We start from the raw sequence: 14,523 nt of genomic DNA on the forward strand, positions 1-14,523 counted from the left end.
ACAGACTGCTTGCATGTCACCAGAGACTGTCACAGAGTGCTTGCATGCAACAAGAGACTGTCAGAGACTGCTTGCATGCAACAAGAGACTGTCAGACTGGTTGCATGTCACAAGAGACCATCACAGACTGCTTGCATGCAACAAGGGACTGTCACAGACTGCTTGCATGTTACCAGAGACTGTCAGAGACTGCTTGCGTGCCACAAGAGACTGTCACAGACTGCTTGCATGTTACCAGAGACTGTCAGAGACTGCTTGCGTGCCACAAGAGACTGTCACAGACTGCTTGCATGCAACAAGAGACTGTCAGTGACTGCTTGCATGCCACAAGAGACTGTCACAGACTGCTTGCTTGCCACAAGGGACTGTCACAGAATGCTTGCATATCAACAGAGACTGTCACAGACTGCTTGCATGCAACAAGGGACTGTTAGAGACTGCTTGTAACAAGAGACCGTCACAGACTGCATGCATGCCACAAGAGACTGTCACAGACTGCTTGCATGCAACAAGAAACTGTCACAGACTGCTTGCTTGCCACAAGGGACTGTCACAGAATGCTTGCATGTCACCAGAGACTGTCACAGACTGCTTGCATGGCACAAGAGACTGTCACAGACTGCTTGCATGGCACAAGAAACTATCAGAGACTGTTTTCATGCCACCAGAGACTGCTTGCATGGCACAAGAGACTGTCACAGACTGCTTGCATGCCACAAGAGACTGTCACTGACTGCTTGCATGCCACAAGAGACTGTCAGAGACTGTTTGCATGCCACAAGAGACTTTCAGAGACTGTTTGCATGCCACCAGAGACTGCTTGCATGGCACCAGAGACTGTCACAGACTGCTTGCATGCCACAAGAGACTGTCACAGACTGCTTGCATGCCACAAGAGACTGTCACAGACTGCTTACACTACATGTGAATATACTGTATATTCTCTTCTCATTATCCTCAGTCTGTACAAGGAATCGATGTCAGGAGATTCTTCAGACTCACCAACCTCATATCTGCCTACAGGCGGAGGGGGAATGGACTTGCCACCGCCTTACATTTCCCTCTCAGTAAGGAGAAGCCGGCAAGAGATTCCCAATCTGGTGAGTCACAATGATGACATTATACAATGATCAAATCACACAATGATGACATCACTTAATGATCACCTCCCACAATGATGACATCACTTAATGATCACCTCCCACAATGATGACATCACACAATGATCACCTCCCATAATGACGACATCACACAATGATCACCTCCCACAATAATCACCTCCCACAATGATGACATCACTCAATGATCACCTCCCACAATGATGACATCACTCAATGATCACCTCCCACAATGAAGACTTCACACAATAATCACCTCCCACAATGAAGACATCACACAATAATCACCTCCCACAATGAGGACATCACACAATAATCACCTCCCACAATGAAGACATCACACAATAATCACCTCCCACAATGAAGACATCACACAATAATCACCTCCCACAATGATGACATCACACAATGATCACCTCCCACAATGATCACCTCCCACAATGACGACATCACACAATGATCACCTCCCACAATGAAGACATCACACAATAATCACCTCCCACAATGAAGACATCACACAATAATCACCTCCCACAATGAAGACATCACACAATAATCACCTCACACAATGATGACATCACACAATGATCACCTCCCACAATGATCACCTCCCACAATGATGACATCACACAATGATCACCTCCCTCAATGATCACCTCCCACAATGATCACCTCCCACAATGAGGACATCACACAATGATCACCTCCCACAATGATGACATCACAAAACGATCACCTCTTACAATGATTCTGTCAGAGACACTCACATCTTATATTCAATTTCTCATTATCCGTATATTATCTTATATTTGTCTGCTACATTGTTTTCCTGTTATAGATGATGATCCCCACAGATGTTCCTGCTGGAAAGATCCGAAAAGACTTTTAAAAGCGAGAGGCGTGTTACATATTACCCATAATGCATCTCTCCAGGAGGGGGCTTTGCTGAGCACAGAGCTGGACAATGAATGTCTGAGACTGGACAGGTCAGTGATCATCTGTCATACAGAACACTGCAACAATGTATACAGAACATTGCAACAATCTATACAGAACAATGTATACAGAACACTGCAACAATGTATACAGAACAATGTATACAGAGCAATTTACTTTCATGTTTTCATAGTTCTCTTTATCAATCTGAGTAGAGTGACCTGACCAATGATTGGATTCTGTGTGTTGTTGATCTTTTTGTTACATTGTAATATTTTTATTGTTTTTATATTTACAGAGAAATTGAAGCCACATGGAACAGTCTGAGGATCCTGGCCCAGTTATTCGGCTGCATGGCTATAATTCATGTTCAGTACAGTGATCAGGTACGGGGCCCTCTGGTGGGTGAAGGGATTTATTACTTACATATCATCAGAGCGGCCATGTGATACGGAAGCCACGCCCCGTTGCCCTATAAGTGGGCTGTACGTTCCCATTCACATCTCAGCGTTTTGTCACCTTAATTGATGTATTAATTAACATTGTTGCACAAGTGAATATCACGCATTATCACTGCACACTGGTTGGTCACCAGCACCTATTTATATATGTTATTTATATTTGACTATAACTGTATAAGTGTAAAAACCCTACAGACCTATCTATAATTGGAGTAGCGCCACCACCCATACACACTGCAAACATATCTCAAACTTCCTACCAAGGTGAAAATATATTTTTTCTATTGAGCGGGACCCCTTTAAAACATTTCCACCTTTACTATTACATAGTATTTATTTATTATTAAAATTATATATATATATATATATATATATATATATATATATATATATATATATATATATATATATATATATTTATTTATGATTATTAATATGTATTTGTGTATTTATTTTACGTTTATTCATTTTTTATTATTATTATTATTAGTAGTAGGAATATTAATCCTAACAAAAATAAATAGTAAATAATCCTAACTCCTAACTCTGACCCCTAAACCTAGCCTAAACCCTACCCTATCCAAAAAATGAATAATATTAAATAAATAATAAATAAATAAATAAAAGCTGATGGAAATACATAATTACATCTATTTCCATCATTATGTAGAAAAACAGGGTCATGTTTATAAAAAAAAATGTTTTTTGATCGGTAAAAGTAATTTGTTCTGTTTGAACAACAAATGTTTTTAAGCTATTTCCTCTGCTGGTTGGATGTTTTCATTGAAAATTAAATACAAATATAATAAAATAGAAATAAATAAATAGAATAAAATAAGAATAAATATATTCAATCAGAAAAATACCACATGTTGCCACTAGATGGTGCTAAGTATAATAGGAAATGTCTATGCTACTTAGTGGCATCTAGTGGCCAAATGAAGCAACTTCCATTTTAAATAGATGGAGAACATTCAACCAGCACAGGAAATACCCGATTGCACAGAACTAATCTTTGCACACTTGCAATGGGAAAATTGCTTTGCAAATTATTTTTTATAAATACAAAACACAATACAAACTAAATGACATTCAGTGTACATCTACTTTAGGATGCAGAAGCACCCATACAGCTGCACCCCCGTAGGTGTTAAAGGGCCCTTAGTATTTAATAAAATAGAATCTATTTAATAGATTATCTTCTCAGTAATGTTACTTTTATAATCAGATCTCGGCAGTGGACAGACTCACCCATAGAATGTCAGATGTTCTGCAGTTGCTGTCCGGCCTGGAGATCGGGGTGAGTTATGAGGATCTGTCCTCTCTGTCACATTTATTGTCTATTTTCCTAACTTTTTCATATTTTCCCTTTGTATTAATTTCACACACAGAGCCGGGACAAGGGGTAGGCAGGAGGGGGCGACTGCCCCGGGCACTGTGGTATCATGTGAGGAGGGGGAGGGGGGCGCCGCAATGCGGGGGAGGGGAATTTAGGGGAAAGCAGGAGATAAGAATTGTTTTAAGTGGGGAAATTTGAGCGGTAGAGGATTTATGCTGAGAGGGAGGCTTTGGAGTAAGGGGGGTGCTAGGAGGGATGATTTATTTTCGGGGGCATTTTTGCTGGGGGGATTTGAGGGGAAAGAGAGGATTTGAGCTGGGAGGGGGGAATTTGTGGTGGGGGGGGCTTTAGAGTGGGGGAGGATTTATTCTTGGCGGAAAAATTTGAGGGGCAGAGGATTTCTGCTGGGGGGGGGCTTTGGAGTGGGGCGAGGGGGGATTTGTTCTTGGAGGGGAAATTTGAGAGGTAAAGGATTTGTGCTGGGAGGGGGCTTTCGAGTGGGGGGGATTTGTTCTTGGAGGGGAAATTTAAAGGGTAGAGGATTTGTGCTGGGGGGGGGCTTTGAAATGGGGGGAAGTTTGTTCTTGGAGGGGAAATTTGGGGGATAGAGGATTTGTGCTGGGAGGGGGGCTTTGAAATGGTGTGGGGGGGATTTGTGCTCGGAGGGAACATTTGAGGGGTAGAGGATTTGTTCTAGGAGGGGTGAATGCTTTTGGGGGCAGTTTTGGCTGAGGGGATTTAGGGGGAGAGGAAAGATTTGAACTGGGAGGGGAAATGGGGGGCAAAGATTTTTGCTGGGAGGGGGGATTGTATACTTAGGGGGTAAGAATGCAGATTAGTGCTCAATTTTTCTGGGGGGGGGGGGATTTTTGCTAATACATAATGCTCATATATCTTGGGGCGGGGGCTGCCATATTGCATGTTTGCCCTGGGCCCTCAATACCCACTGGCCCGCCCATTGAATATTAGAACTATAGCACAGAGCCAAGGGAAACTTCCTCAGCTCTGTGCTACAGCTCTACATACGTTGGGTGCAGTGCCGGGACAAGGCCATCCAGTGCCCAGGGCAAAGATGCCAAACTGCACCTCCCCCCCTTCCCTTAGGGTTAGGGTAAGGGCGACCACATTCCTGCAATAAACCATTGTGCCCAGGGCAGCTACCCCCTCTGTCCCTACTCTCTCCCCCCCCCCCCCCAGCCGTGGGTGGGCCAGTGAGTTGAGATAAAATCTGGCTGCTGCATAATTATCACGTACCTGGTGCTGGAGGCCAATGGAGAGAGAGGGCTTCCCTTGTGTTGTGACTAAGTTCCATACCCCCCCTGAGGGTGAAAACAGGAGAGGTCAGGCCCAAAATAGCACAGGTTGTCTGCTGGACTGTTTGCATGAGGTTCCAGAGTACAGATGATGTGCTGATGTAGAATCAGAGCCCGTGAGGTGTTACAGGACTCCGATAATGCCTGGTGCTTGGTCAGAAGGAAGCCTAGGTCAGGAGGCAGGTGGGTATCAGGGCAGACGGAGTCAGGTGGGTAGCCGAAATCAGGAGCCAGGTGGGTATCAGGAGATGACATGGTCAGGTGGATAGCTGAAGTCAGGAGCCAGGTGGGTATCAGAGATGACGTGGTCAAGTTGATAGCTGAAGTCAGGAGCCAGGTGGGTATTAGAGTAGACGTGGTCAGGTGGATAGCCGAAGTCAGGAGCCAGGTGGGTATCAGAGCGGACTTGGTCAGGTGGATCGCCAGACTCAGGAGCCAGGTGGGTATCAGAGCAGACGTAGTCAGATGGATAGCCGAAGTCAGGAGCCAGGTGGGTATCAGAGCAGACGTGGTCAGGTGGCTAGCCAAAGTCAGGAGCCAGGTGGGTTTTAGAGCAGACAGAGTCAGGTTGATAGCTGAAGTCAGGAGCCAGGTGGGTATCAGAGGGGACGGAGTCAGGTGGAAAGCTGAAGTCAAGAGCCAGGTGGGTATCAGAGATGACGTGGTCAAGTTGATAGCTGAAGTCAGGAGCCAGGTGGGTATCAGAGATGACATGGTCAAGTGGATAGCTGAAGTCAGGAGCCAGGTGGGTATCAGAGCAGACTTGGTCAGGTGGATCGCTGAACTCAGGAGCCAGGTGGGTATCAGAGCAGACGTAGTCAGATGAATAGCCGAAGTCAGGAGCCAGGTGGGTATCAGAGATGACGTGGTCAGGTGGCTAGCCAAAGTCCGGAGCCAGGTGGGTTTTAGAGCAGACAGAGTCAGGTGGATAGCCGAAGTTAGGAGCCAGGTGGGTATCAGAGTAGACGCGGCTAGGTGGATAGCTGAAGTCAGGAGCCAGGTGGGTATCAGAGCGGACGGAGTCAGGTGGATAGCTGAAGTCAGGAGCCAGGTGGGTATCAGAGCGGACGGAGTCAGGTGGATAGCTGAAGTCAGGAGCCAGGTGGGTATCAGAGCGGACGGAGTCAGGTGGATAGCTGAAGTCAGGAGCCAGGAGGGTATCAGAGCAGACGTGGTCAGGGGAATAGCCGAGGTCGAACACAGGAAGCAAGCAGGAGACAGGTCAAGGACAAGCTGGGTCAGTAACAGGAGACACAGGAATATCACGGAGATAAAGCACTGGCTTCCTTATAAAGGCCCATGTGAAGTGCGGGTAGAGATGCTGGGTCCAAGAATCCTTCTCCTGCTGTGTGTGCCCTGACAATAATTCACATATAGAGGGAAAAACTGCAGTCAGAGGACTTCATAGCTAGGGACATTGTCAAGGACACATATTTTTCAGGGACAGACCCGGCAAAACTGGGGCAATCCCCAGAAAACCGGGAGAGGTTGCATCCTTAGCTTTGCAGAACACATACTTAGAGGGTTCTATGACTTCTATGACTCTGATATCAATGGATGTTATGTCTCTTTCTTCATCCACTAAGGCAACCAAGACGCTCCAGGAGTTCATCTTTCCCTCCTCTGCCACTCATGCTGATGTCTCTCCCAGGGTGCCATCAGGAAGTAGTCCCGGTGAAAAGACAATCAGGAGAAACGAACAATATCAAGTAAGTAAGAAATCAGCAGATATCCCAAATTCATAACAATTTAACTGTCAGGATTTCTTAAGTGTTCCCCTCGGGGGTAGGTCCACCCATGGAGGTGACCACAGACAGTACTGGGACAAAGTCATCTAGTTTCTAGAGTTTCTAGCGGGACGGAAGAAGGAGGAAGGAGAGGTTGACATGGGGGGGGGGGGGGGGGAGATCCCACTCCTGGCTGTGCAGAGTCGGCTTCCTCACCAGCAACCCTGGACCTCAGCCCTCAAGGGGGTGCTAGAGAGGACAGGCAGGGGGAAAAAGCTCAAAGGGGTAAAGGATGTCTTCTAAATGTCTCCCTGAAACTTACCAGTGTTCATTGTCTTTTAGGTGAAGCAGAATGAGAACAATCTTCCCAGGAGGAGCTCTCCACAAAATCTCTCCGTATTCATCGGCACTTGGAATATGGGTAATATCACCTACAGCAACCTTACTCTTACACTGGTGGTCAATGGAAAAAGTGCCCCCGTACACTGGTGATCAATGAGGAAAGGAACCCCGTACACTGGTGATCAATGGGAAAAAGTACCCCCGTACACTGGTGATCAATGGGAAAAGTACTTTCTTACACTGGTGGTTAATGGGAAAAGTACCCCCTTAAACTGGTGGTTAATGGGAAAAGTACCTCCTTACACTGGTGGTCAATAGGAAAAGTACCCCCGTACACTGGTGATCAATGGGAAAAGTACCCCTTAAACTGGTGGTTAATGGGAAAAGTACCCTATTACACTGGTGGTCAATGGGAAAAGTACCCCCTTACACTAGTGGTCAGTGAGAAAAGTACCTCCTTACATTGTGGTCAATGGGAAAAGTACCCTATTACACTGGTGGTCAACGGAAAAATACCACCTTACACTGGTGGTCAACAGGAAAAGTACCCCCTTACACTGGTGGTCAATTGGAAAAGTACCCTATTACACTGGTGATAAATGGAAAAGTACCCCCATACACTGGTGATCATTGGGGGAAGGGCCCTCATACAATGCGGTCAATGGAGGAAGGGCCCTTATACATGGTGGTCAATTGGAACAGTACCCCCTGACACTAGTAGTCAATAGGAAGAGTACCCCCGTACACTGGTGGTCAGTGGGAAAAGTACCCCCCGTACATTGGTGGTAAATGGTGGAAGGGTCTTCATACACTGTGGTCAATGGGGGAAGGGCCCTCATACACTGTGGTCAATGGGGGAAGGGCCCTCATACACTGTGGTCAATAGGGGGAGGGCCTACATACATGTTGGTCAATGGGAAAAGTACCCCCTGACACTAGTGCTCAAAAGGAAGAGTACCCCCGTACACTGGTGGCCAATGGGAAAAGTACCCCGTACACTGATGGTAATTGGTGGAAGGGCCCTCATACACTGCGGTCAATGGAGGAAGGGCCCTTATACATGGTGGTCAATGGGAAAAGTACTCCCTAATTTTGATGGTCAATGGGAGAAGGTACCTATACACTGGTGGACAATGGAAAAAATACCCAAGTACCCCTTTACACTGGTGGTCAATGGGTAAAGGGCCCCCTTACACTGGTGGCCAATAGAAAGAATGCTCCTGAGAGTATTAATCAGCAGAGAAGTATCCCCCCTAAATCTTCTGTTAGTGGTTACTTATCTAGGAGGCAGAAATGACTCCTGGGAAACCTTTGGGTTGGTTGGAAATCTGGTTGAGAATTGCGGAATGAAATGATTTATTAATGAAGTCAGAGCTGCATTACTTGGTGTTTTTTTTAAATGTCCGGAGTTCAGATTTAACAAAGGCAGAGCCCCTCCCCCCTTCTTATTATAGATGGGACTATCCCTTTAAAACAACAACATCAGGGGAATCGTTCGTTATTCTTCCCATCGCTCAGCCCATCATTATATTCAGAGTTCCCCATAGAAGCTGAGGAGCTCACACCCCTTTGTACCCTCTGTATTGGTCACATCTAGTAAATGCTATAAAATCGTTGCAGGTGGCGCCCCCCCGCCTCGTTCCCTTGTCTCCTGGTGGTCTGCCAAAAATCCGAAGGGGAGTCCGGATGACGGCGGTTCATGTGACCATCATGACCTGTATGTGATAGGAACGCAGGAAAATCCACAAGGAGATCGGGAGTGGGCGGAGTCTCTCAAAGCAGCGGTGACGTCACACACTTCAAAAAATTATAAAGTGGTAAGTGGGGGGGGGGGGGTTGTGGTGATTTTGGCACGTTTAACCACTTAAGCCCCGGAAGATTTTACCCCCTTCCTGACCAGGGGGTATTTTGCGATTCGGCACTGCGTGACTTTAACAGACAATTGCGCGGTCGTGCGACGCTGTACCTAAACAAATTTGACGTCCTTTTTTTCCCACAAACAGAGCTTTCTTTTGGTGGTATTTGATCACCTGTGCGATTTTTTGATCACGCGCTATAAACAAAAAAAGAGCGTCAATTTTGCAAAAATAACAATATTTTTCACATTTTTTTATATGAAATTCCCCCAAAAAAAAAGTAAAAATCAAAATTTTTTAAAATTTTCGGCCAATTTGTTTTATGCTACATATGTTTGGTAAAAAAAAAAAATCGCAAAAAGCGTATTTTGATTGGTTTGCGCAAAAGTTATCGCGTTTACTAACAAAGGGCTCAGTGGGCTTTAAATGGCTCCGGATGGTTATGGATGCTCCTCTCAACTATCTTGGGTTCTATGACCAACATCAACCCTAATGGTAGCCTTAACCCGAGTGTTAAAGTCCAACTCCAGGATAAAGGCAACCCCCTTGAATATATTCAATATATTTCTAAAAATTTTTCCCCAAATATATTGGAAATATATTTGAAATGCTACAATGTTGGCCATATTCAATATATTTCTAAAAAAAAATTTCCCAAATATATTGGAAATATATTTGAAATGCTACAATTTTGGCCATATTCAATATATTTCTAAAAAATGTTTCCCTAAATATATTGGAAATACATTTTTCTTCCATATGGGAGAAACTGCAAATTTCAAAGAAATGTATGGATTTTTTGATGACATTTTGGCAAAGAAAAAACTCTCCAATTTGCTCCTCACTGGAAATGAGTGATAAATTTCTGTTTGACCAATCACAAAAATCAGCTGTCACTCCTAAGCCAATCAGCTGCAGCCTGGATATTCCCCACCTCGCAGCTGCATGTACACAAAAGGGGGCGGGATGCTTGTGACATCATTGACGTTTACCTAATATGGTCATATGAGGACAATGATGTCACAAGCATCCCCGCCCCATTGTGGGTGTGTGTGCAGTTGCGGGGTGAGGAATGTCCAAAGGGGTTTGGCAGAAATGACAGCTGCCTTCTGTGATTGGCCGAATGCAAGTTTGTCCGGAACCCAAGTTCAACACTACTCATCACTTTTCATGTTTGTCATGTTATAACGGCAGGAAGCCATCTCTATGGGGTGGGGTAATAATTCCTGAATTGATACCTAGTAACACGTCATTGTAGCGGACTGACTCTCCCTCTACGCTCAGGTGTGCGCACACTCTGTCGGGGGAATCAAACTGGTTTTATTGGTGAGAGAAGAATACGAAGATCTGATCTCCCGTGTGCAGACCTCATCTGTAAGGACGAGGATCAGCAACGCGTTGGGTATGAATTTCACTCTCCTCAAAGCACCTGATATTATCACTATCTGAGTGCGATCAATGATTCATGGCCGATACATTTCTTTGTAGGCGTCCGAGGAGCTGTCGGGGTTTCGTTGGACTTTAATGGGACGTCTTTAGGTTTCGTGACTTGTCACCTCATCTCTGGAGCCGAGAAAGTACAAAAGTGAGTAGACGCTGGAAATTCTATTCGCTGCAGAGGGGGAAATAATGATTTGATCCCTGCAGATTTTGTTACAAAGAAATGGCGGCTGTATAATTTTTTATCATTGGTGTATTTTATATGATTGAGATAGAATATCAACCAAAAATGATAGAAATGTTATAAATGAAGTTGCAGTTCAGTGAGTAAAATAAGTATTTGATCCCCTTAGTAGTTGGAGGAGAAACCCTTGTTGGAAGCACAGAGGTCAGACGTTTCTTGTAGTTGGTGACCAGGTTTCCACACATCTCAGGAGGGATTTTGCTCCACTCTTCATTACAGATCTTCTCTAAATCCTTAAGATTTCTTGGCTGTCGCTTGGCAACTCGAAGTTTCAGCTCCCTCCATAAATTTTCTATAGGATTAAGGTCTGGAGACTGGCTAAGCCACTCCATGACCTTAATGTGCTTCTTATTAAAACCACTCCTTTGTTGCCTTGGAGGTTTTGGGTCATTGTCATGCTGGAAGACCCATCCATGACCCATCTTCAGTGTTCTGGCTGAGGGAAGAAGGTTCTCATCCAAGATTTTACAATACATGGCTCCATTCATTGGCCCCTCAATGTGGCAAAGTCGGCCTGTACCTTCATCAGAGAAACATCCCCAAAGCATCATGTTTCCACCTCCGTGCCTGACTGTAGGGATGATGACTGTAGGGATGGTGACTGTAGGGAGGGTGACTGTAGGGAGGGTGACTGTAGGGAGGGTGACTGTAGGGAGGGTGACTGTAGGGAGGGTGACTGTAGGGAGGGGGACTGTAGTGACGGTGACTGTAGTGACGGTGACTGTAGGGAGGGGGACTGTAGGGAGGGTGACTGTAGGGACGGTGACTGTAGGGAGGGTGACTGTAGGGAGGGTGACTGTAGGGAGGGTGACTGTAGTGACGGTGACTGTAGTGACGGTGACTGTAGTGACGGTGACTGTAGTGACGGTGACTGTAGTGATGGTGACTGTAGGGAGGGTGACTGTAGGGAAGGTGACTGTAGGGACGGTGACTGTAGGGATGGTGTCTGTACGGAAGGTGACTGTACGGATGGTGACTGTACGGAAGGTGACTGTACGGAAGGTGACTGTAGAGATGGTGACTGTAGGGATGGTGTTCTTAGGGTAATAGTCAGCATTTTTCTTCCTCCAAACACAGCGAGTCCTCCTCAGGAAGGCACATGTACAGCCTGTCTGAAGTTTACCAATGAACATCTAAATGATTCAGAGAAGGATTGGGAGGAAGAGCTGTGGTCAGATGAGACCAAAATTGAGCTCTTTGGCATTAACTTGACTCTCCATGTTTGGAGGAAGAAAAATGCTGACTATGACCCTAAGAACACCGTCCCTACAGTCACCATCCCTACAGTCACCGTCCCCTACAGCCACCATCCCCTACAGCCACCGTCCCCTACAGTCACCGTCCCCTACAGTCACCGTCCCCTACAGTCACCGTCCCTACAGTCACCTCCCCTACAGTCACCGTCCCTACAGTCACCGTCCCTACAGTCACCGTCCCCTACAGCCACCGTCCCCTACAGTCACCGTCCCCTACAGTCACCGTCCCTACAGTCACCTCCCCTACAGTCACCGTCCCTACAGTCACCGTCCCTACAGTCAAGCACAGAGGTGGACACATGATGCTTTGGGGCTGTTTCTCTACTAAAGGTACAGGCCAACTTTGCAGCGTTGAGAGGCCAATGGACGGGGCCATGTATTGTAAAATCTTGGATGAGAACCTTCTTCCCTCAGCCAGAACACTGAAGATGGGTCGTGGATGGGTCTTCCAGCATGACAATGACCCAAAACCTATCGCCAAGGCAACAAAGGAGTGGCTCAAGAAGAAGCACATTAAGGTCATAGAGTGGCCTAGCTGATCTCCAGTCCTTAGATGGACATCAGACTGCACGGACAGAAGTGTCAATTATAAAAGCTCCCCTATGTATGTATTCCATCTGTATATTCAGCTGCTTGTCTGATGTTCAGCTTTAACTTTGCTGTCACTGATTCCCCATGCAGAGCATAATGCAGCCTTATTCTGTTCAGTCCCGGGGGATTGTCTATCGCTGTTCTCACTCTCTTTTTTTTTTTTAGGCGGAATCAGAGTTACGGGGAGATCCTGCGAGGTCTGGTCCTCGGAGATGAGGCTTTACGAGGGTTCCAGCTCCCTCTGAGGCTCACCTATCTGTTTTGGGCTGGAGACTTGAACTACAAGCTGGAGATGCCGGTGCAGGTACAAGCCAACAACCTATACTTTGTGCAGTCTCCTACTGACGTCCCTGATTGGTCAGAAATGTTCACATGACCCATGAAAGTAAATGAACACCCCGACTAAAAGTAATAATACAGATTGTTACTTTTCCCTAACCAACAGAACATATGTTATATACAGTGGGTACGGAAAGTATTCAGACCCCCTTAAATTTTTCACTCTTTGTTATATTGCAGCCATTTGCTAAAATCATTTAAGTTCATTCTTCTTCCTCATGAATGTACACATAGCACCCCATACTGACAGAAAAACACAGAATTGTTGACATTGTTGCAGATTTATTAAAAAAGAAAAACTGAAATATCACATGGTCCTAAGTATTCAGACCCTTTGCTGTGACACTCATATATTTAACTAAGGTGCTTTCCATTTCTTCTGATCATCCTTGAGATGGTTCTACACCTTCATTTGAGTCCAGCTGTGTTTGATTATACTGATTGGACTTGATTAGGAAAGCCACACACCTGTCTATATAAGACCTTCCAGATCACAATGCATGTCAGAGCAAATGAGAATCATGAGGTCAAAGGAACTGCCTGAAGAGCTCAGAGAAAGAATTGTGGCAAGGCACAGATCTGGCCAAGGTTACAAAAAGATTTCTGCTGCACTTAAGGTTCCTAAGAGCACAGTGGCCTCCATAATCCTCAAATGGAAGACGTTTGGGACGACCAGAACCCTTCCTAGAGCTAGCCGTCCGGCCAAACTGAGCTATCGGGGAAGAGCCTTGGTGAGAGAGGTAAAGAAGAACCCAAAGATCACTGTGGCTGAGCTCCAGAGATGCAGTCAGGAGATGGGAGAAAGTTGTAGAAAGTCAACCATCACTGCAGCCCTCCACCAGTCGGGGCTTTATGGCAGAGTGGCCCGACGGAAGCCTCTCCTCAGTGTAAGACACATGAAAGCCCGCATGGAGTTTGCTAAAAAACACCTGAAGGACTCCAAGATGGTGAGAAATAAGATTCTCTGGTCTGATGAGACCAAAATAGAACTTTTTGGCCTTAATTCTAAGCGGTATGTGTGGAGAAAACCAGGCACTGCTCATCACCTGTCCAATACAGTCCCAACAGTGAAGCATGGTGGTGGCAGCATCATGCTGTGGGGGTGTTTTTCAGCTGCAGGGACAGGACGACTGGTTGCAATCGAGGGAAAGATGAATGCGGCCAAGTACAGGGATATCCTGGACAAAAACCTTCTCCAGAGTGCTCTGGACCTCAGACTGGGCCGAAGGTTTACCTTCCAACAAGACAATGACCCTAAGCACACAGCTAAAATAACGAAGGAGTGGCTTCACAACAACTCCGTGACTGTTCTTGAATGGCCCAGCCAGAGCCCTGACTTAAACCCAATTGAGCATCTCTGGAGAGACCTAAAAATGGCTGTCCACCAACGTTTACCATCCAACCTGACAGAACTGGAGAGGATCTGCAAGGAGGAATGGCAGAGGATCCCCAAATCCAGGTGTGAAAGACTTGTTGCATCTTTCCCAAAAAGACTCCTGGCTGTATTAGATCAAAAGGGGGCTTCTACTAAATACTGAGCAAAGGGTCTGAATACTTAGGA

The 14,523-nt window shown here is 45.8% G+C and overlaps 1 protein-coding gene across 1 annotated transcript in view; it reads left to right on the top strand.

Annotated features, from left to right (window-relative positions):
• LOC309559869 (phosphatidylinositol 3,4,5-trisphosphate 5-phosphatase 2B-like) overlaps positions 1–14,523 on the top strand; it is a gene marked incomplete at its 3' end in the record, with an annotated part of 42,065 nt that overhangs the window by 6,656 nt on the left and 20,886 nt on the right. Inside the window, exons 3-12 of the mRNA XM_082263296.1 lie at positions 962–1,100; positions 1,957–2,104; positions 2,353–2,440; positions 3,744–3,815; positions 6,754–6,876; positions 7,237–7,315; positions 8,857–9,053; positions 10,377–10,494; positions 10,581–10,677; positions 12,789–12,927. Coding sequence (XP_082119422.1) covers positions 962–1,100; positions 1,957–2,104; positions 2,353–2,440; positions 3,744–3,815; positions 6,754–6,876; positions 7,237–7,315; positions 8,857–9,053; positions 10,377–10,494; positions 10,581–10,677; positions 12,789–12,927 — 1,200 coding nt within the window. The remainder of the gene's footprint in view (positions 1–961; positions 1,101–1,956; positions 2,105–2,352; positions 2,441–3,743; positions 3,816–6,753; positions 6,877–7,236; positions 7,316–8,856; positions 9,054–10,376; positions 10,495–10,580; positions 10,678–12,788; positions 12,928–14,523) is intronic.

The sequence above is a fragment of the Pelophylax lessonae genome (assembly GCF_965119305.1).
Source record: "Pelophylax lessonae genome assembly, chromosome: 7".
NCBI classification, from domain to species: domain Eukaryota; kingdom Metazoa; phylum Chordata; class Amphibia; order Anura; family Ranidae; genus Pelophylax; species Pelophylax lessonae.